Source organism: Carettochelys insculpta, chromosome 12 (genome assembly GCF_033958435.1).
Source record: "Carettochelys insculpta isolate YL-2023 chromosome 12, ASM3395843v1, whole genome shotgun sequence".
NCBI classification, from domain to species: domain Eukaryota; kingdom Metazoa; phylum Chordata; order Testudines; family Carettochelyidae; genus Carettochelys; species Carettochelys insculpta.
This window is the reverse complement of record NC_134148.1, coordinates 281,987-302,493: the sequence shown is the minus strand read 5'-3', so window position 1 is coordinate 302,493 and position 20,507 is coordinate 281,987. Positions and strand designations below refer to the sequence as shown.

The 20,507-nt window shown below is 49.1% G+C and overlaps 1 protein-coding gene across 1 annotated transcript in view; it reads left to right on the top strand.

Annotated features, from left to right (window-relative positions):
* Positions 1-20,507, top strand: part of CCDC33 (coiled-coil domain containing 33) — a 305,981-nt gene that overhangs the window by 73,112 nt on the left and 212,362 nt on the right. The window contains 2 exon segments of the mRNA XM_075006670.1: positions 1,625-1,691; positions 1,693-1,732. Of these exon segments, the coding sequence (XP_074862771.1) occupies positions 1,625-1,691; positions 1,693-1,732 (107 nt within the window).

Sequence of the window (20,507 nt, the reverse complement as noted above, 5' to 3'; positions counted from 1 at the left end):
AGGGTCTGGAGCACAAGACCTGTGAGGGTAGGCTGAGGGATTTGGGCTTGTTTAGTGAACAGAAGAGAAGACTGAGGGGTGATTTAATAACAGCCTTTGATTTCCTGAAGGGGAGCTCTAAAGAGGATGGAGAGGAACTGTTCTCAGTGGTGTCAGATGGCAGAACAAGGAGTAATAGTCAGAAGTTGAAGAGGGAAAGGTGTAAGTTAGATATTAGGAAAAACTACTTCAGCAGGCAGGTGGTGAAGCATTGGAATGCATTGCCTAGAGAGGTGGTAGATTCTCCATCCCTTGAGGTTTTTAAGTCCCGGCTGGACAAGGTCCTGGCTGGGATGGCTTAGTAGGGTTGGTCCTGCTTGAAGCAGAGTGCTGGACTAGATGACCTCCTGAGGTCCCTTCCAGCTCCATGAGTCTATAAGCGATATAGTCTGGCAGACTAGAAGTGCACGTGGAAGAATAGGGCACGAGGGACCCAGAAGGCACTGTGCTAGTGTAAGCAGACATAGAGAATAATGGTGACCTGGCCTGAAATTGATGCTGTTTCCATTTTCCAAATGGAAAATTCCATCGAAACTGACCCTGTCCCTCAGAAAATTTTTGCTTTGGTGAAAGCCATTTTCCATTGGAGAAAATGTTTCATGTGAAATACTTTGGCCTGCCCTCTGTTAAATGTGCATGTTGAGCATGCTGCTGGTAGTATAAAGATAATGTGTTCCTCATCCAGCCATTAGCTAAGGCTCTGGAGACTAGAGACATCTCTCTCATTATGTCAATAATGTGTTTTAAAGAGGATTGGAATGATCTCATGAGCTAGAACTTCGTAGCCATGGATTATATAATAATTATCCTCAAATCTCTTGCTTCAAAGTATAAACTGATCATGTGAGGGTGAGGAAGGAATTTTTCCCCATTCCACATAGAAGACTGAACAGTTGTGCAGATGCATTAAAGCAGTTTCTCATTTTCCCCTGAACTACCAAAGTGCTGGCCATTGCCAGAGAGAAGGGGGCAGATTAGCTGGATCAATGGCAAATCCTATATTCTGAAAAAAGAAATCTAAGTCACATTTATACCAGCTTTTCTGGGGCTTCAGTGTCGGGCTTCCCTGAGAAACCTTGAAAATGGACTTCATAGTTTCTCAATATTATTTAACCCACAAGGGTTAGATCCATTAAAGCTGGTGCCTCATTCTGTGTGTCTCCCCTTGGGGTGTTCTCACAGATGGAAGAGTAGATGATATTGCTTGCCTCTCTCAGGGATTTCTGAAGGGGTGTGGAGTAGGCTGGTTTCAGACAGGGCTTTATAGGAACCTGACTAGCGAAAGCTGCTGCAGAGATTTGCAGAATCAGGATATCTCCCAATCTCTTGGATGTACCCCTTCCTTCCTGACCACCTGGTTTTGAAGCAGGGCTGGTCCTGTTCACTCTGGGTAGAGAGAAGTTGCAGCTGCTTACACCACCACAGTCTCTATGCATCCTGGTATACGTTCTGGTGTCCTCTCTAGTTTCACCCCACTGCAGATCCTGTCTCCAGATATCACACTTGGTCAACAATGTGAAATAATTCTAAGCTTCCTCCAAGTCTTGTATTGTACCTCCAGATGGGCATTTCTGCTCTTTTCCAGCTGTGATCCTGACTGTGGCCGACAATGTCACCAAGGAGGTGCTAGTAAGCTACAAGATTCCTGTGAGATCTTCAATTGTTCCATCACTACCACTTCAAATTGGTGTTGGTGAGCACTGGCCAATTCATTTGCACTCTGAAGGTGTGGGTAGGAGAGACAAACTGTTTCATTGCCACTCCATCCAGCCATCAGGAAGGCAATCTTTCTGGCTCTCTCTCCATCTGAGCTGTCTACACTAGCGAGTACTTTTGAAATTTCGGACCCTCTTTTGAAAGAGAGCTCAGAGTGTGTACACACACAGCATACTCTTTCAAAAAGAAAATAGAAGAAATGTGCTGCAGCTTTTGAAAATGCTGTTCCTAACTGGAAATAGGAAAAGTCCCACACTTTCGAAAGGGTCTTTTGAAAGAAATTGTGTAGACACTCTGCGACCCACTCTTTCAAAAGAGCGGGTCTGCCATGGCATCGGTCAGCTGGGATGCACAGATGTGCTGCCCAGCGCCTGTGGGGCTCTATGGTCCATGCATGCAGCAAGCCTTAAAGCCACACGGACCCAGAAACACTGATGCAGGAAGTTGAGAGCGTGCAGGCAGCAGTCGTTGCACGTGCTGCCCCTGCATATCTGAGAGAGACCCACAGCACATCTCAGAGCATCATGGCCAGCAGCCATGCCCATGAGGAGCCCCAGAGCACCCACTCTGAGCATGCCCTGGGCTTGCAGGGATCTAGCCAGATGGAAAAAAAGCAAGCCTTCTGGACTGATCGTGAGGTCAGGGACCTCCTAGGCCTCTGGCAAAGTGGCAGAATGTGGCCCCCTTTGCCCATCTGGCTGATGGCCTGTCCTCCAGGGGCCACCCTGTCTGCATTCCTGACCAGATCAGGAGCAAGGTTAAGGAGCTGCAACAGGGATATGTCCAGGCCAGGGACTTGGCCAGTCAGTTAGGGGCAGCGCCTGCATCCTGCCACTTTTATAAGGAGCTGAGGAGCCTTCTTGGGCCCAGGGACACCCCCTCCTCACCCACCAGCTTTCACACTGCTGCTGAGGAGCCCCACCCTGGGGTGATGACGAGCTGGGACCAGCGCCCAGTCCCACCACACAGGGGCCGGAGCCAGAGCCAGCTCTGGAGTCATCAAGCGAGGAGAGTGAGCTGTTCGTCAATCGCCTCTCCAGCCATGCTTCTGCCAGTTGAGCATTCCCTGACCTCGACAGTGGGCTCTCTGGTAAGTATCCAACAGGACGCACACCCTGGATCACAGGGCGGGGGCTCCATACCCACCAGAAGGCCCCCTGCAGACCCTGGCCAGATGGGCTGTGGTCCTCAGGATGGTGTCGCAACTTCCAGTGCCCTTCAGCACCCATTCTCATGTATAGCACCACAGCTCGCTCCCAGAGGGGAGGAAGTGGGCGGGGCCAGACCTCGCATGGGGGTCAGCCCCTGGAACCGGGGATCTCTCCTACCTCCACAGTTCCCCAGAGCTGTCCTGCCATCAGGTGGGGAATGGGGACCTGCTTGCCCACAAGGGGCAGGGGTGTGGCCCGCAGGGCAGGGGTCAGGACTCTCAGCTTGTCCCTCTCTTCCTTTCCTTTTCATTCCTGCAGATGCACTATCAGAGGGCCAGGAGAGCCTCACATCCTCTGTGGCCCTGTACAGCCCACCAGAGGAGAGAGAAAGGGACTGACCAGCCCAGGCACCAGGGCATCCCCGCTCCAGGAGGGGCCAGAGGCGCTGTGTGGAAGATGTGCACCTCATCACCTCTGTCCGGTGCCAGGTCGAGGTGGTGGAGCAGCACCTCAGCCTGGGGGAGGCCAAGTTGACCAGATGGCGGACAGTCTGGGGGGAGCTGATGGGGACCCTCTGGGAAGTGGCAGGCACCTTCCGGGAGCTCCTGGCCCAGCTGTCCCGTCGCACTGCTCCTCCCACTGCAGCCTCCCCACCAGCCCCCATGAAGATGCCCCCCCCCGAGGCTGATCGCCCTGCTGAGGTGGACCCCCAACCCTACCTCCCCATCCTCCCCACCTCATGCCAGCCCCGCCAGGGACCCCAAACCAGGGGAGGCTGTCGATTCTGGGGATAGCATGGCTTGAGGGCCCCCCTTCCCTGCAGTAAGCCCCCCCAGAGGTGCATCCATGTTCCCTGCCCTGATATAATAGTTTACCCCCTTTCCTATGTGTATATAGTTATATGGTTCTGTTCTACGTTGGTTTTAATAACTGCACAGTTTGGTTAAATAGAATATACTTTTTCTGCACATCCCCTGCGTGTTGTGTGCTTGGGAGTGCAGAGGGGGATAGTGGAGGGGAGTGTGTGGGGGAGGGTGGCAAAAGAGAATGTGCAAGGCACCTGCTGCGGGTGGCTGGGGCTGTGATCGTTGGGGCCCCTGTGCAAAATGCGCACAGGGGGGCCTCCTGTACGTGGACCCCATCCTGGTGTATCTGGCATCTGGGGGGAGCAGCTGGCTATTTGTAGCGCAGCTCGGACTTGGTCACCCACCCTTCCATGAATGCCTCCCCTTTACTCTCCACAATGTTATCACAGAATCACCCGGCTGGAAGGGACCTCAGGAGGTCATCTAGTCCAGCTCCCTGCTTCAAGCAGGATCAAACCCCACTAAGTCATCCCAGCCAGGACCTTGTCCAGCCGGGACTTAAACCTCAAGGGATGGAGAATCCACCACCTCTCTAGGCAATGCACTCCAGTGCTTCACCACCCACCTGGTGAAGTAGTTTTTCCTAATATCTAACCTACACCTCTCCCTCTTCAGCTTCAGACCATTAGTCCTCATTCTGCCATCTGACGCCACTGAGAACAGTTTCTCTCCATCCTCTTTAGAGCTCCCCTTCAGGAAGCTGAAGGCTGCTATTAAATCACCTCTAAGTCTTCTCTTCTGTAAACTAAACAAGCCCAAATCCCTCAGCCTATCCTCATAGGTCTTGTGCTCCAGACCCTTAATCATTTTTATTGCCCTTCGCTGAACCTGCTCCAGCAAATCCACATCCTTTTTATACTGGGGGGGGCCAAAACTGGACACACTATTCCAGATGTGGTCTCACCAGTGCCAAATAAAGACTTGGTCAGCAGGGATGGACTCTTCAAACTACTCCACAAGATAGGTTGTCTGCCACGGTTACTCAAGATGATCCAGTCTTTCCACGAAGACATGAGAGGAACTGTCCAATACGATGGCACATTATCGGATGCTTTCAGCATCAGGAGCGGCGTCAAACAAGGATGCATCCTTGCTCCGACATTGTTCGGGATCTTCTTCGCACTCCTCCTAAAACATGTCTTTGGATCTTCAACAGAGGGCATCTTTTTACATACAAGAACTGACGGGAAACTGTTTAATCTTGCAAGGCTGAAAGCTAAATCGAAGGTGCGGGAAGTCCTCATCAGAGATATGCTGTTCACAGATGCTGCTGCTGTCGTGTCACACACAGAAGACCAGCTTCAGAAGCTGCTGGATCAGTTCTCCAAAGCATGCAAGGACTTTGGGCTCTCCATCAGCCTAAAGATGACAAATGTACTTGCTCAGGACGTTGCTGATTCTCCATCAATCAGCATTGACAACTATACGTTAGTGGTCGTCCACGAGTTCGTTGACCTCGGGTCCACCTTCACTGACACCCTGTCCTTGGAGACTGAGCTAAATAGGAGGATCAGTAAAGTAGCCACAACTCTGTCCAGACTCAGCAAAAGAGTGTGGAATAACAACAAGCTGTACACTCACACCAAAATGCAAGTCTACAGAGCCTGCATCCTCAGCACCCTCCTTTACGGCAGCGAGACTTGGACCCTGTACGCCTGCCAGGAAAAGAGGCTGAACGTCTTCCACTTGGGCTGCCTCAGGCACATCTTGGGAATATCGTGGAAGGACAGAGTGTCCAACACTACCATGCTTGAGCAAGCTGGAATCCCAACTATGCACACCCTCCTCAGGCAGCGGCGGCTCCACTGGCTTGGCCACGTCCACAGGATGAATGATGGAAGGATCCCAAAAGACATCCTGTATGGTGAGCTAGCCTCTGGCAAAATACCTCCCGGACACCCCCAGCTGCACTACAAAGATGTTTGCAAGAGAGACCTCAGGTAAGTAGACATCAAGCCAGACAGCTGGGAGGAGCTGGCAGACGATCGCAGCAGATGGAGGCCGGAACTATACAAGGGCCTTCAGAAGGGTGAGTTGAAGATCAGACAGCTAGCAAAGGAGAAGCGAGCCCACAGAAAGCACAACAAGGACCTGCCAGACGTCCATTACATATGCAACAGATACAGCAAGGACTGTAACTCTCATGTGGGTCTTCACAATTACAGCCGACGCTGCAAATGAGGATGCCAAATGGAACTATGAAGGGCGCGTTCTGTAGCCTACGTAGACTGAAGGATGCTACTATCACGAGAGACTGTATCAAATGCTTTACTAAAGTCTAGGTATACCACATCTACCGCTTCTCCCCTATCCACAAGGCTCGTTATCCTATCAAAGAAAGCTAACAGATTAGTTTGACAAGATTTATTCTTTACAAACCCATGCTGGCTGTTTCCTATTACCTTACCACCTTCCAAGCGCTTGCAGATGGTTTCCTTAATTACCTGCTCCATTATCTTTCCTGGCACTGAAGTTAAGCTGACTGGCCTGTAGTTTCCTGGGTTGTTCTTATTCCCCTTTCTATAGATGGGCGCTGTATTTGCCCTTTTCTGGTCTTCTGGAATCTCTCCTGTCTCCCATGATTTTCCAAAGATGATAGATAAAGGCTCAGATATCTCCTCTATCAGCTTTTTGAGTATTCTAGGGTGCATTTCATCAGGCCCTGGTGACTTGCAGACATCTAATTTTCCTAAATGATTTTTAACTTGTTCTTTTTTTATTTCAACTTCTAACCCTACCCCTTTCTCACTAGCATTCACTATGTTGGGCATTCCTTCATCAGACTTCTTAGTGAAGACCGAAACAAAGAAGTCATTAAGCATCTCTGCCATTTCCAAGTTACCTGTTACTGTTTCTCCCTCCTCACTGAGCAATGGCCCTACCCTGTCCCTGGTCTTCCTCTTGTTTCTAATATATTTATAAAAAGCTTCTTGTTTCCCTTTATGCCTGCAGCTAGCTTGAGCTCATTTTGTGCCTTGGCTTTTCTAATCTTTCTCCTGCATTCTTGTGGTGTTTGCCTATATTCATCCTTTGTAATTTTTCCTTGTTTCCATTTTTTATACAATTCCTTTATTTTGAGATCATGCAAGATCTCCTGGTTAAGCCAAGGCGGTCTTTTTCCATATTTTCTATCTTTCCTACACAGTGGGATAGCTTGCTTTTGGGCCCTTAATAATGTCTCTTTGAAAAACTGCCAACTCTCCTGAGCTGTTTTTCTCCTCAGTTTTGCTTCCCATGGGACCTTACCTACCAGCTCTCTCAGTTTACCAGAATCTGCCCTCCTGAAATCCATTATCTCTATTTTGCTTTTTTCAGTTCTACCCTTCCTTAGGATTGTGACCGCTATGATTTCATGATCAGTTTCACCTAAGCTGCCTTCCGCCTTCAAGTTCTCTACCAATTGCTCCCTATTTGTTAAAATCAAATCTAAAACAGCTTCCCCCTAGTAGCTTTTCCAACCTTTTGGAATAAAAAATTGTCTTCAATGCAATCCAAGAACTTACTGGATAGTCTGTGCCCCGCTATATTAGTTTCCCAACATATATCTGGATAGTTGAAGTCCCCCATCACCACCAGATCTGGGGACCTGCATGACTTTGTTAATTGCTTAAAAAAAGCCTCATCCACCTCTTCATCTGGCTAGGCGGCCTGTAGTAGATACCTAGCAGGACATCACCCTTGTCTTTTACCCCTCTTAGTTTAACCCAGAGACTCTCAACACGTCCATCTCCACCTCAGTCCAAGTGTGTACATTTTTAATATATAAGGCAACACCTCCCCACTTTCTTCCCTGTCTATCCTTCCTAAGCAGGCTGTACCCTTCAATACCAACATTCCAATCGTGTATTATCCCACCAAGTTTCTGTGATGCCAACGATGTCATAGTTATATTTATTAGCACTTCCCGTTCTTCCTGCTTATTACCCATACTTCTTGCATTTGTATATAGGCATCTAAGACATTGATTTGATCTTGCCTCCCTGTTTTGCCCTGACCCTCTTTTTACTCTGACATTGTTGTCCATGCTGCCTCCTGTTTCTGACCCATCACCCAGGTTTCCATGTTCTCCACTTACCTGTGGGCTTTGCTCCCCTGCCCTGTCGAACCTAGTTTAAAGCCCTCCTCACTAGGTAAAACTTCCTGTCAGGGTGGTTAACTACAGTTTGAACTTCTATAGTGTGGCACCTTTGGGACCTCATTTGTGCCAAATACGAGAATTTGCTGGATCATGGAAGGTCAACATTGTGTAGCAGTATTACTTACACTTCTACTGCTTACAGGGCTCATAGAAGACATTTGGGGTAACTCAGAGCTAAAACCCAGCACAGAACACTGAGAGCCAGGAATGGCAGCTCTAAACAAATTTTAAGGGACCACAGGAAAGTTGGTCACACCCATAAGTGATGGTCCAGCTAACAAAAATCATGCTGGATTACGCATGTTGCTGGCTGAGAGAGTGGCCGACTAGAGAGGTTCAGCCTGTACTGGAATAAATTGACTAGTCAGATTATGGAATCTCCTTCACTGGAGAATTTTAAGAGCAGATTAGACACACGTTTGTCAGGAATGGTCTAGATAATGCTTAATCCTGCTGTTAGTGGAGGGGACTCTTGAGGTCCCTTCCAGTCCTCTGATTTTATGATATTCTTATCCCTAACTCTCACTGGTAGAGGTCAAGTAGCTTTATGGAATAGATGAGCATCCTTATCTCCATTTTACAGATGGGGAAATTGAGGCATAGAGTAGGATGCTAATTGTTCAAGGTTGCCCAGCAGACCAGTGGCAGAGCTGAGTCTAGAACTCAAGTCTCCTGAGTGCTGTTCCAGTGTTTTTGGTACAGATTCTCAAACAGGTCTATAGAGAATTCTCTAGGGGAATCCATGGAGAGCTAGTTCTACGTGGTTCGCTCCTATGAATGTTTCAACCTCCATGTTGCAGTAAAGAAAGCTAAAAATAGTGTTTAGCTAATATTACTTCTCTGTGCACACACTTGCTGAATCTGTCCAGGGACATTAGACAATTTGGAGTGGAAGGGAGGCAAGGACTACATGTGCGTGAATGGTGCAGTTCTGAGAGATGCAAAAATGGGACAGCAGATGGGGTGGGGGAAGAAGGGGCTGAGTGAGGGTGTGATGGAGAAGAAATGGGAGTTGGGTGGGACTAGAAGGATTGGAGGCAGAGCCCAAGTGGAGCCAGGTGAGGAAGCATGGGAGGAGAGGAGGAGGCTGGGTGAGGGGCCCATACTTAGAGTGGCCAGGTAAAGTGCCCAGCTGGAGCATTTTTTAAAGCTGTGAATTTTTCAAGAGCTGCACAGTGGGACTTTGCCCCCAGGGAACAGCATTAGGAACCATTTATTTCTGTGTTAGCGAGTTTCTCTGCCTAGATGTAAAACCGTGACTGTTATTCCATATGCTGTTCACCTAATTTGCGTAGTGAGTGACTTTGCTTTTGTGCAGTAGGGTGGGCGTATTGATGGAGTAATAACTGTTAGCAGGAGGTGCCTTTTATATGCTCTGTGGTGGTGGGATTACATGGGGAATGCCTTTCGGCACTGGTTTCTCTCATGGTTTATTAATGATCTGTATTAGTTACAGTGGAGTTTATGGAGGAATAAATTGTTGGGGTCTGGCTATTAAAGAGCAGCATGACTGACCTACCCATTATGCTAAGACCTTTCCTTCAGATGTAGTTTGTTATGCACACACCCGCATGCACATGCCAACTGCAGTATCAAAGGAGGGTTATTAATATGTACAATCCAGAGCAGTCAGGCTAGCATCTTTCAAAGATGCTTGCTAGGGTTTGCATTTGCCATTCCACAGCCACAAGGAGGGGTGTAACTCTGGAGTTTAGCGGTAGTGCTGCAAATCATATTTTTCTAATTAACATTGTTTTATTGAATAGTGACAGCGAGATAGCCATGTTAGTCTGTATTCTATCAAAACAAAAAAGCAGTCAAGTAGCACTTTAAAGACTAACAAAATAATTTATTAGGTGATGAGTTTTCATGGGACAGGCCCACTTCTTCAGATCATGCAGAAGATCTGAAGAAGTGGGTCTGTCCCATAAAAGCTCATCACATAATAAATTATTTTGTCAGTCTTTAAAGTACTCCTTTGCAGCTTTTTTGTTTTTATTGTTTTATTGAGCACATGATGTAGGCATAGTGCAGGAGGCAGTTTTTGAGCCAACTGTATGGCCATAATTTCTTGGACCCTTATGTGCCCATTGACGTTTCTTTATGAAATGGAATAGCCTTGTGTTTCATTCCATCCCAGTCTGGAGATAATCCAGCATAATCCTTATCTTCCTGTCTCAGCCTGTCCCAGCTTTCAAAAGAGGACCCCATTTTCCTCCTCCTCAAACTAGTATACTTGATATCAATCTTTCTTGTTCCTCTTAATGCAGCCCAGAAGATCTTTTCTCTTTTCTTGGCTCTCAGGTTTCTTGGACTCTTTAGAACCTTCCAATCTGCCCTGTTCCGGCTCTGGGAAGTCCACAGTACTTAGCACCCACTAGAATGGAAGTGAGAATCTGGTTCAGAGCTGCATCTGTAATGCACCCTCTTTTGAAATGCTGTGGCTGAATTAAACAGCAAGGCACCCACATTCTTTGGTGTTACATTAAAACATGTATGACGAGTCTGCAATGGGTCTGAAAATGGTAACAACTTCTGTACATTGGCAAATTTGGCTGCATCTACATTGAGATAAATTTAACATTTAATAAAATCAATATTTGAACCTTGTTCTTAGCAATTCGAATTTAAGTGTCCACAAACTTTTTGGAAATCTGACACTGTTTCTCCGTGTTGAGTTTCCGCGTCCCCATTGCCTTATCCCAGTTTGTGTGAGCAATGCATTGTGGGTACCTATTCCACAGTGCCTCAGCCCTGTTGATTGTGGCTGTTTCATGTCAGCACTGTCCCAGAATTCAGAGCACCCAGTAACTGCAAGAATGACCTGGAGATCACACCATTTTCTGTGGCATTTTCTCCAGCACCGCTAGCGCAAGCGTGAGTCCCCAGATGCTTCATCATTGCACGTACCGTTACGAAAACTTCCCGGACCGTTGCACAATTTGCTTTCTATTAAAAAACATAATGATGTTTCAGTATGATGAAGATGATTGTGGTTTTGAAGAGGAAATCTTTCAACTGCAGTCCAAGAACTCATAAGGCTGCCTGCCCTGAATCCGTTGACAGTGAGGCGGCTGTTTTGGACTCGTGAGACCAGCATGCACTGGTGGGACCACATTCTTGGAGTCCTGGAATAATCAGCAGTGGGTGCAGGAATTTTGCAAGTGCAAGTCCACTTTTCTGTAACTATGTGATGTGCTGGTACCTGCCCAGAAGTGCAGCAACACAAGAATGAGGCTGGCTTTAATGGTTCAGAAGCAAGTGACTATCGCTCTGCAGAAGTTTGCAACAACCAACAGTTACTGGTCAGTAGCAAATAAAGTCATGGTGGGCAGATCTACAGTGGGGTCTGTGATGCAGGTGGCCCATGCCATCTGTCAGCATCTCCTCAGGAAGGTCGTGACCCTGGAAGATGTACAGGCCATAGTGGATGGCTTTGCTGCCATGCGGTTTCCTAACTAGTGGACCGATAGATGGTACGCACATCCCCATCATGGCCCTGGACCACCTGACCTTTGAGTATATGAAACAAAAGAGATACTTCTTGATTTCACAGGCACTGGTAGATCACACGTGTTGTTTCACCAACATCAACATAGGATGGTCAAGGAGGGTTCGTGACGCATGCATCTTCAGAAATTCTGGTCTGTACAGAAAGCTCCTGGATGGGACTTTCTTCCCAGACTGGAAAATGAAGATTGGTGATGTGGAGATGCGTATTTGTAATATTGGATGACCCCACTCACCCTCTGCTTCATTGCTTTATGAAGCCCTACACAGGAGCCCTGGACCGCAGCAAGGAGAGCATCAGTCACAAACTCAGCAAGTGCAGAATGCTGGTGGAATGCACCTTTGGCCATTTAAAAGCAAAGTTCAGATGCCTGTTTGGACCTTTCTGAAACTAAAGGTGCCTACCATGATTACAGCATGCGTTATTTTGTGTATTATTATGTATTTGTGAATTCAGGTGAGAGAATTTCCCGTCTGCCTGAAATTCTAAGGCTGAGGCCATTAGCAGGGCTTACTTGCAGCTGTGTACGTGACCATTCACCAGTTACCATGCAGAGGCAGCAGCAATCAGGATTGCTTTAAAAAACAGCTTCATGAATGATCTGTCATGCACATGATAGTGATGTATTTTTCTGTTGTAATACCAACCAAGCCCTATTCCCCAAACTGATTTGTGCTTCCCACCAAATGTGAACCAATAAATCAGACTGTGTCTTACTGAAGGAATGGTTTTACTTGGTGGGAAGGGGTTACGTTTCAGAAAGTAGAAGGGATGTGGCGGGGAGGGTTATTTTCCTAAAAAGGGCACCTGTGCTTTCAGGTTGCTCCCCGCCATGCTCTGTTTCCATCTGCCGTGAGTCCTCTGCAGATCTTGGCTTAGTGGTGGACACCTGTGCTTTCAGCCTGCTCCTTCCCCCACCTGGTGCCATCTACCACGAGTCATCTGCAGACCGTTGGGGATCCCTCTGCATCTCCAGCATGGAGCTCAGGACCTTGGTCTGGTCATTCACTGCTGTTACAAGCTTTACTACTTGCTCTTGCTGGAACTCAAGCACTTTCTGCTGACACTCAGCTGTAGTCTGCCACCCCTAAGCTGTGTTCCTTGTCTTACTGATTTCTGCCTCAGGCTGCTCCACATCCTGCAGGATGAGATCCTGCTTGCATCTTTTCCACTTCCTCACCCTGTCTTCCATGCTGAGGTTGGCAGCTGGAAAGTGAAGGTCAAAATTTAGATACAATTCACACAAAGCACTTCTCCATGGAATGGATGGGTCTCTCTCTGTCCTGTCAGGGAAGGTTCCTCTTTGCAAGGCTGCTTAAGGCTTATTAAGGATGGCATTCAAAGTATCCATTGCACAAGCCGTCATTTACTGAGAACTTTTTGTTGTGTACACATGGTAAACTGTTGTCCACTTTTTGGGGGAAGGGGTAGGTCTGCAAAGCAGGGGGAGCAGTCCAGTGTCCTGGGCCAGGGGAAAAATTTTTTGGCCATTCCTGGAGCAGTCCTCTGCAAAGAGCAAGGCACACAGTGTGTGGCAGGCATGTGGCAAAAGAGGATGGTGGGCAAGGGTTTCATTCCAGCTGCATGGACGGCTGGGTGTGGAGGGAATCCCTGTAAAGTAAAAAGAAATGCTGAGGAGTTGGGTGTTTCTGCCGTCTGCTGGGTTGGGGGAAAAATGTTCATCAGTGCTCACTGGAGCAGCAGGGAAAAAAGGCCACGTAAAGAAGGCCAAACCCACCTGTGCTGCACATGCTGTTTTCAGTAGCAGGGTCCTCAGAGCACAGCAGCTGCATGGCAAGGGGGAAAGAGTTCAATTCCAGCTGCATGGAGGCTGGGTGAGGAGGGATCCCTATAAAATAAAAAGAAATGCTGGAGGGAAGGGAACAAGGGAGGGGAGAAGGTCTGCAGAGGCTGCAGTCTGCATGTGGAGGGTAGGATATAGAGCGCCTGCCAGTCACATAATGTGGCAATGCATTCCAAGGAAATTTAAAAGGGCAGAAAACATGGGAAAAACACTTGATCCAAATTCCTGTGCTGCTTTAAGTTGCCAAAGAGGACCTCACCTACCAAGAACTAACAGGTACATATCAACAAAGAACAGCTGCTCATCCTGTGTGACCACAAGCCTGGAAAATTTGCCGAAATGCTGGGTAGCGCCATGACACCAGATTGCTGTCTGGTTGCCTGGCATGGCAAGATGTGCTACTGTGGAAGCCACAAGAAATCAGGCCTGCTCAAAAACCTTGGCCAAAAAAGACAAGAGTGCCTGGATGAGGCCTTTGAGGAAGTCTCCTAAAAGGAGAAGTACTGTCACCAGAAATATTAACACGCTGTTCTGAGGGTCACAGATCCATAGAAAACCTGTACCTATACCTATACATGCCCCCAGTCTGCTTCTAGCATTCAGAAAAAAATACTCACCAGGACTGCTTGGTCCTGGGGGCTCAGGAACCATGTAGGGGGACATGTGTAGAGGGGACTGGTTCTAGATGTAGGGTGAAGAGCTCCGGGCTGTCAGGAATAACTTCCTCGGTCCCTTGCTCATTGCCGCCTCCTATTTGTCGTCTCCTCCTGGGCCCCCAGCTCCTCTTGGATCACTTCAGACTCCAGACCAGGGCCTCTACAAGTGTAACTAATACTCGGCTGTGTGATGGGGTTGCCCCCAGTAAGCATGTGCAGCTGTTCATAATAGTGGCAGGTCTGTTGAGATGACTCTGTGTGATGGGGTTCTGGGGTCCCCCAAGCTCTGCACCCTGTCCACAGGCAGGAGAGTCTCTCACTCAGCAGGAAAACAGCAGGTTTATTAGCCGACAGGACACAGCATCGTACAGAGGAGTCAGTACAGCAGGCAGAGACAGCCAGTCCAATCCATGTTGGGGAGAGGAGGCCCCGAGGGGCCCCCAGAGCTGGGGCCTTGCCCCCTCCTTTGTCTCTCTCTCTCTCCCAGCCCAGACTAACTGCTTCCCAACTCCCAGTTCCAATTCAAACCCCTCAGGCTCCACCTCCTCCTTTGTCTGCAGTACAAAGGTGTTAGCTGGTCATCAAGGTTACCCTCAGCAGGAGCCCCACACCCTCTGTGAGTCACTCACATACACACAGGTATCCCCCACTCCATCACATCTCTCCCCCCTTCCAGACCGAACTGAGCGGGGTCACTCAACTGGTGACCTGGGGAAGTTCGGGGCTCTCCCCTTGTGACAGGGCATCGGCTGTACCCTCTGTTCTCCCCTCGATGTGCACCACCTCCACGTCATAGTCCTGCTGGGGGAGGCTCCAAGTCAGGAGCTGGGTCTTGGCCCTTTTCATGTGATGCAGCCGGGCAAGTCCCTTTAGTTCCCTTGGGTTGGTTGGTCTCACTGCTTCGGCCCCGGTCCGTCAGCCACGTTCTCAAGTCGGGCGGGCAGAGCCCATACAGATGCTGCAGCACCAACAGATCAAACAGGTCTTTTGTGGTCTGGGTCCTGCCCCATCTGACCACCAGTCCATACAGCTGCTCCAGCCAATGTCTGGAATTCAGTTACAGTCCAGTAACGGAAGGTACAAATGCTTCCATCCTTGGCGTTTAGCCAGACCACCACAATGGCTGTGTGCCTCAGTTTCCCCTTTCATGCCACACTATAGGTTTGGAATGTTCCTTCTCATGTCAGAGGTTGCAAGACTAGTTACAGGGAACAATGGTGACATTTCAGAGTTACAGACTCCTTCAACATACAATTCATGCTTCTACATCAATGTCATCATGTCACATGGCTCTTTCCAAACATTCAGTGCATGGTACAATTCTACAGCTTTTGGGAGCAGCACCCCTTGGTTACAGCAGTCAGCGTGAGTAACAGAACAAACCCATTGCAACTGTACATTTTCGTTGCTCTTTGGTAGACCACAACTTTTGTGTAACCTCCTTGAGAATCTGGTATTTTGGGGATAAATGGCTGAGGCCTTTCTTAGCACCATCAAGTTCTAATCTTCTCCCTTGTCCCCTGGGGTGGAAATCTGATCTCTCTGGGTGTGCCCTCCCTTCTAACAAGAGCTGGGCCATTGATGATCTCAAGGAGACGGCCCCCTTCCAGCCAGTCTGGAAATTTGCAAACCAAACTGCTTTTTGAGAGTTGTTTTGTGAGTCCCAGACGCAGAATCCACATGAAGGAATCCCTGTTTATCCCTTACTGGCCCACCAGGCCCACAGCATCTTTGTCCTTTTACCTCCAACTTCTGCCTCCCCGTGGAATCAGAATTGGAGTCCAGTGTGAGAATGTAAGTGTTTCCACCATCTGGAGATGGGGAAGTGCTGGCGCTCTCCTGCATCCTACAGAGACTGACTGTGCAGCTGTTTTATTTGGTTCTCACAGGGCTGCTCACATTCCCTGATAGTTTTCACTTTACTTGCATCAACTTCCAATTCCTGAGAAACGTTTACCCTGCCTGCTTTGGACCCTTGCAGAGCACAGCCAGTGGTTTCACACTCAGGCAGGTCCTGGCCATCAGGAGCTGAAACAAACTTCTCCCCAGGCAAAGGGTTGCTCTGGCTCTTACAGACAAGCACCTTTCCTGTTCACTCTCCTCCACCTCACTCCCATTTTCTGCAGTCCCCACAGACGGGTCAGGAAAAGTTTCAGGGAAATTCTCTTCCTCAAGAGCTCCCCCAAACAACAACTCACCCCTGTCTGGCTCCACAGGGGCACTGCTCCCTTGAGCCACAACCAGCTCCTGGGTTTCACCTACACCCAGGATCACTTCTGGCCCATCAGGCAGATTCCCATGTAATCCCCCTCCAGGCAGACAGCCAGTACCACCGGACAGAAGGTCGGGGTCCCTTTCGTCCCTTCTGCTACCAGCTCCTTTATCTTCATCAGTCAACATAACTCCATTGCCCATCTGTTCTTGTGTCCTGGCGAGAGGATGACTCTGGTAGGACAGAGTCCTCTCACCCCCTCCCAGTAACACCTCAGCATCAGGCAAAGAACAAGTACCAGAATCGTCTGGTCTCTGGGATTCCCTGATGATCCTAACTGGATTAGACCGAGTTAAAGCATCATCCCCCCTGAGAGACACAGAGGTAGGCCCACTTCCCATCTGGGCTTCAGCTGCCCTCAGATCCAGCTCTGGGATCTTGGCTCCATCTGGAGCCCCCACGGGCTCAGGCAAAGGATTCGCTTCCCCAGAAGCAGAAGCACTTTTCTTGCACCAAGGACCAGTGTCCTTAGCAGGGATACCACTGCCCATCCCAGAGCCATTCCCTCTGCTCCAGCCCCCATGGCTGGATTCAGAGACACACCTGGAACGCTCTTTTCTGGTGGATCCTTCTCCAGCCACCCTAGGCTGAGGAATCCTCCTCAGACAATGGGCTAGTTTCCTCATTGGCACCTTTTCCAAACGCAGGCTCTGCTCTCTCCCCAGGCTGCTGCTGCTGTTCAACACAGGCAGACAATGGGAGACACTCTCTCCTTTGTCCCAGCCCCCCGGCTGGTCTCCACACACACACAGAAGGTGAAGCAGCTTCTCTCACAGACAACTTGCCATTCCCAGTGGATCAGCTGCTTTCCTGCACAGACACACAGGCACCTTCCTTGGCCCAGGCCTGGAAAACTCTTCGCAGGTCTGTCTTGGCCACTAGTAGATGATGGGTTGGAATCGCTCCTTCCCTCCTTGAGCTGTGGCAGGCCACTCGGTTCAGAGCTCCAGGCAGTCCAGGGTTCCCTGCCCCGATCCGGGCTCACCTCTGCAGGATTCTCCTTAACCCTCAGCTCTGCCACTGCACATCCACGCTGCCTTGTCCAGCTTCTTTAATCTCGATTCGGTTTCCAGGTGCTGCCACTTCACAGCGGAGTTGCTGAGCGTGGTTGCAGGCTCTCAGGCTGATGCCCTCTGCACCCCACGCTTCCTGGAAGAATCCCTTCAGTGTGCCAGGCTCCTTGCGGGTCACAAGCTCCCCGGGGTTAGGCCGTAGGCCCCTCTGCCCTCTGGGACCAACTCCAACAGACTCTCAGAGGAACCCCTTCTTCAGTGTGACACCCGCTCTCAAGGACCATGAGCACACTGTCTTGGGAAGAACTCATTCATCGTCAGCCTCCTTGTGGGTCACTTGTTTTCTGGGGGTTGGGCCCTCAGCCCCTCCACCTTCTGGGACCAACTCCAACAGATTCCCAGGAGTAACCCCTGCTCGGGTGTGACACCCCCTCTCGAGAACCACGACCGCAGTTGCTTGGGTTCGGCCGCAGGCCCCTCCGCCTTGGGGAGCTGCACCTCACTGCCGTTCAGCACACCTGGGTCTCGCAGGCCCCACTTCTTCCGGGGCCCCGGTCACTTACTGCTGGATGCTCCATCCTCAGGGTGCAGAACATCCCACTTCTGACACCAGTGTGATGGGGTTCTGGGGTCCCCCAAGCTCTGCACCCTGTCCGCAGGCAGGAGAGTCTCTCACTCAGCAGGAAAACAGCAGGTTTATTAGCCAACAGGACACAGCATCGTACAGAGGAGTCAGTACAGCAGGCAGAGACAGCCAGTCCAATCCATGCTGGGGAGAGGAGGCCCCGAGGGGCCCCCAGAGCTGGGGCCTTGCCCCCTCCTTTGTCTCTCTCTCTCTCCCAGCCCAGACTAACTGCTTCCCAACTCCCAGTTCCAATTCAAACCCCTCAGGCTCCACCTCCTCCTTTGTCTGCAGTACAAAGGTGTTAGCTGGTCATCAAGGTTACCCTCAGCAGGAGCCCCACACCCTCTGTGAGTCACTCACATACACACAGGTATCCCCCACTCCATCACACTCTGACGGCTGATTGGATTCCTGGAGTCTGTGATAGGCCAGACAGTGTTCTATTACCTTCACCCAGCATTGTGTAGAGTCCCTGGAGTAACTTCTGGCAGTCATCTCACGTGACAGGTGATCATAGATTACTGCATTTCTCTTGGCCACGTAAAGTCTCCTTGCCACTTATTTGTCTCCCCAAAGTGCAAGAAGATCAAGAATCTCCTGATGGATCCATTCTGGAGCTCTCTTGCAAGCCTGTGAACTGCTAGGCAGATCACTACCCTGAGTGCTCATGATTGCAGGAAATGGCTGCTGATGCGATTGCTACTGATGCAGTGTGCTGGCTGCTGATGAGGTGCGATGCAACGGATAAAAGAATTTTTCATTGTATACACCCTTTATATTTGCATTCCTGGGTGCTGATGATTCAAATTCAAATTTAATCAAAATTTCTAAGGCTTCCTGTGACCTTCTTCGTGCACACCTGGATGGAGAACAGCAGAGAAGGAAGCGGCCATATCTAGTGGGTAACCACATAGCTTTGTGGGATGCATACAGGACACTTTTGGAGGCTAATAAATTCAATTCAAAGACTTGGCGCTTCCACATTGGCCTTTATTTGACATTTTAAATTCGAACTTGACACTACACCCACCCAGTTCCAACGATATATGGATCGGATACGGGCCCCAGTTTGTCTCGGGAGGTATGCTGCCTGCCTGGGGCCTGTATCCGAGATGTTACAGAGGCATTGTCGAGGATTTTCTGGCCCTCAGACTACTATCCCATGCTTCTCATCCATGTGGGCACTAATGATACTGTGAGGTGTAATGCTGAGCAGGTCAAGAGTGACTACAGGGCTCTGGGGGCACGGGTGAAGGGGTTTGGGGCGCAGGTGGTATTCTCTTCAATCCTTCCTGTTGCGGGTAGGGGCCCAGGCAGAGACAGGTGCATCCTAGAGGTGAATGCCTGGCTGCGTGGATGGTGTCGCCGGGAAGGCTTTGGTTTCTTTGACCACGGGATGCTATTTCAGGAGGGACTGCTAGGCAGAGATGGTGTTCACCTTTCGAGGAGGGGAAAGACCATATTCGGACACAGACTTGCTAACCTGGTGAGGAGGGCTTTAAACTAGGTTTGCCGGGGACAGGGGAGCAAAGCCCGCAGGTAAGTGGAGAACATGGAAACCTGGGAGATGGGTTGGAAGTAGGAGGGAGCATGGGCAACAATGTCAGAGTAAAAAAGAGGGCCAGGAAAAAACTGGGGGGAAAGTTCAAATCAATATCTAAGATGCCTATATACCAATGCAAGAAGTATGGGTAATAAGCAGGAAGAACTGGAAGTGCTAATAAATAAATACAACTATGATATCATTGGCATCACAGAAACTTGGTGGGATAATACACATGATTGGAATGTTGGTATTGAAGGCTACAGCCTGGTCAGGAAAGATAGACAGGGAAAAAAGGGGGGAGGTGTTGCCTTATGTATAAAAAATGTACACACTTGGACTGAGGTGGAGATGGACATAGGAGATGGACGTGTTGAGAGTCTGTGGGTTAGTTTAAAAGGGGTAAAAAACAAGGGTGATGTCCTGTTAGGAGTCTATTACAGGCCACCTAACCAGGTGGAAGAGGTGGATGATGCTTTTTTTAAACTAACAAAATCATCCAGAGCTCAGGATTTGGTGGTGATGGGGGACTTTAACTATCCAGATATATGCTGGGACACTAATACAGCGGGGCACAGACTATCCAGTAAGTTCTTAGACTGCATTGGAGACAATTTTTTATTCCAAAAAGTTGAAAAAGCCACAAGGGGAGAAACTGTTATGGATTTGATTTTAACAAATAAGGAGGACTTGGTCGAGAATTTGAATGTGGGAGCCTGCTTGGGTGAAAGTGATCATGAAATCATAGAATTCACAATTCTAAGGACTGGTAGGAGGGAAAATAGCAAAATAGAGATGATGGATTTCAGGAAGGCAGATTTTGGTAAACTCAGAGAGCTGGTAGGTAAGATCCCATGGGAGGAAAAACTGAGGTGAAAAACAACTGAGGAGAGTCGGCAGTTTTTCAAAGAGACATTATTAAGGGCCCCAAAACAAGCTATTCCCCTATGTAGGAAAGATAGTAAATACGGGCAAAGACCGTCTTGGCTTAACAAGGAGATCCTGCATGATCTCAAACTAAAAAAGGAATCCTATAAAAAATGGAAACTAGGACAAATTACAAAGAATGAACATAGGAATGCAGGAGTAAAATTAGAAAGGCTAAGGCACAAAATGAGCTCCAACTAGCTACAGGCATAAAGGGTAACAAGAAGGCCTTTTACAAATATACTA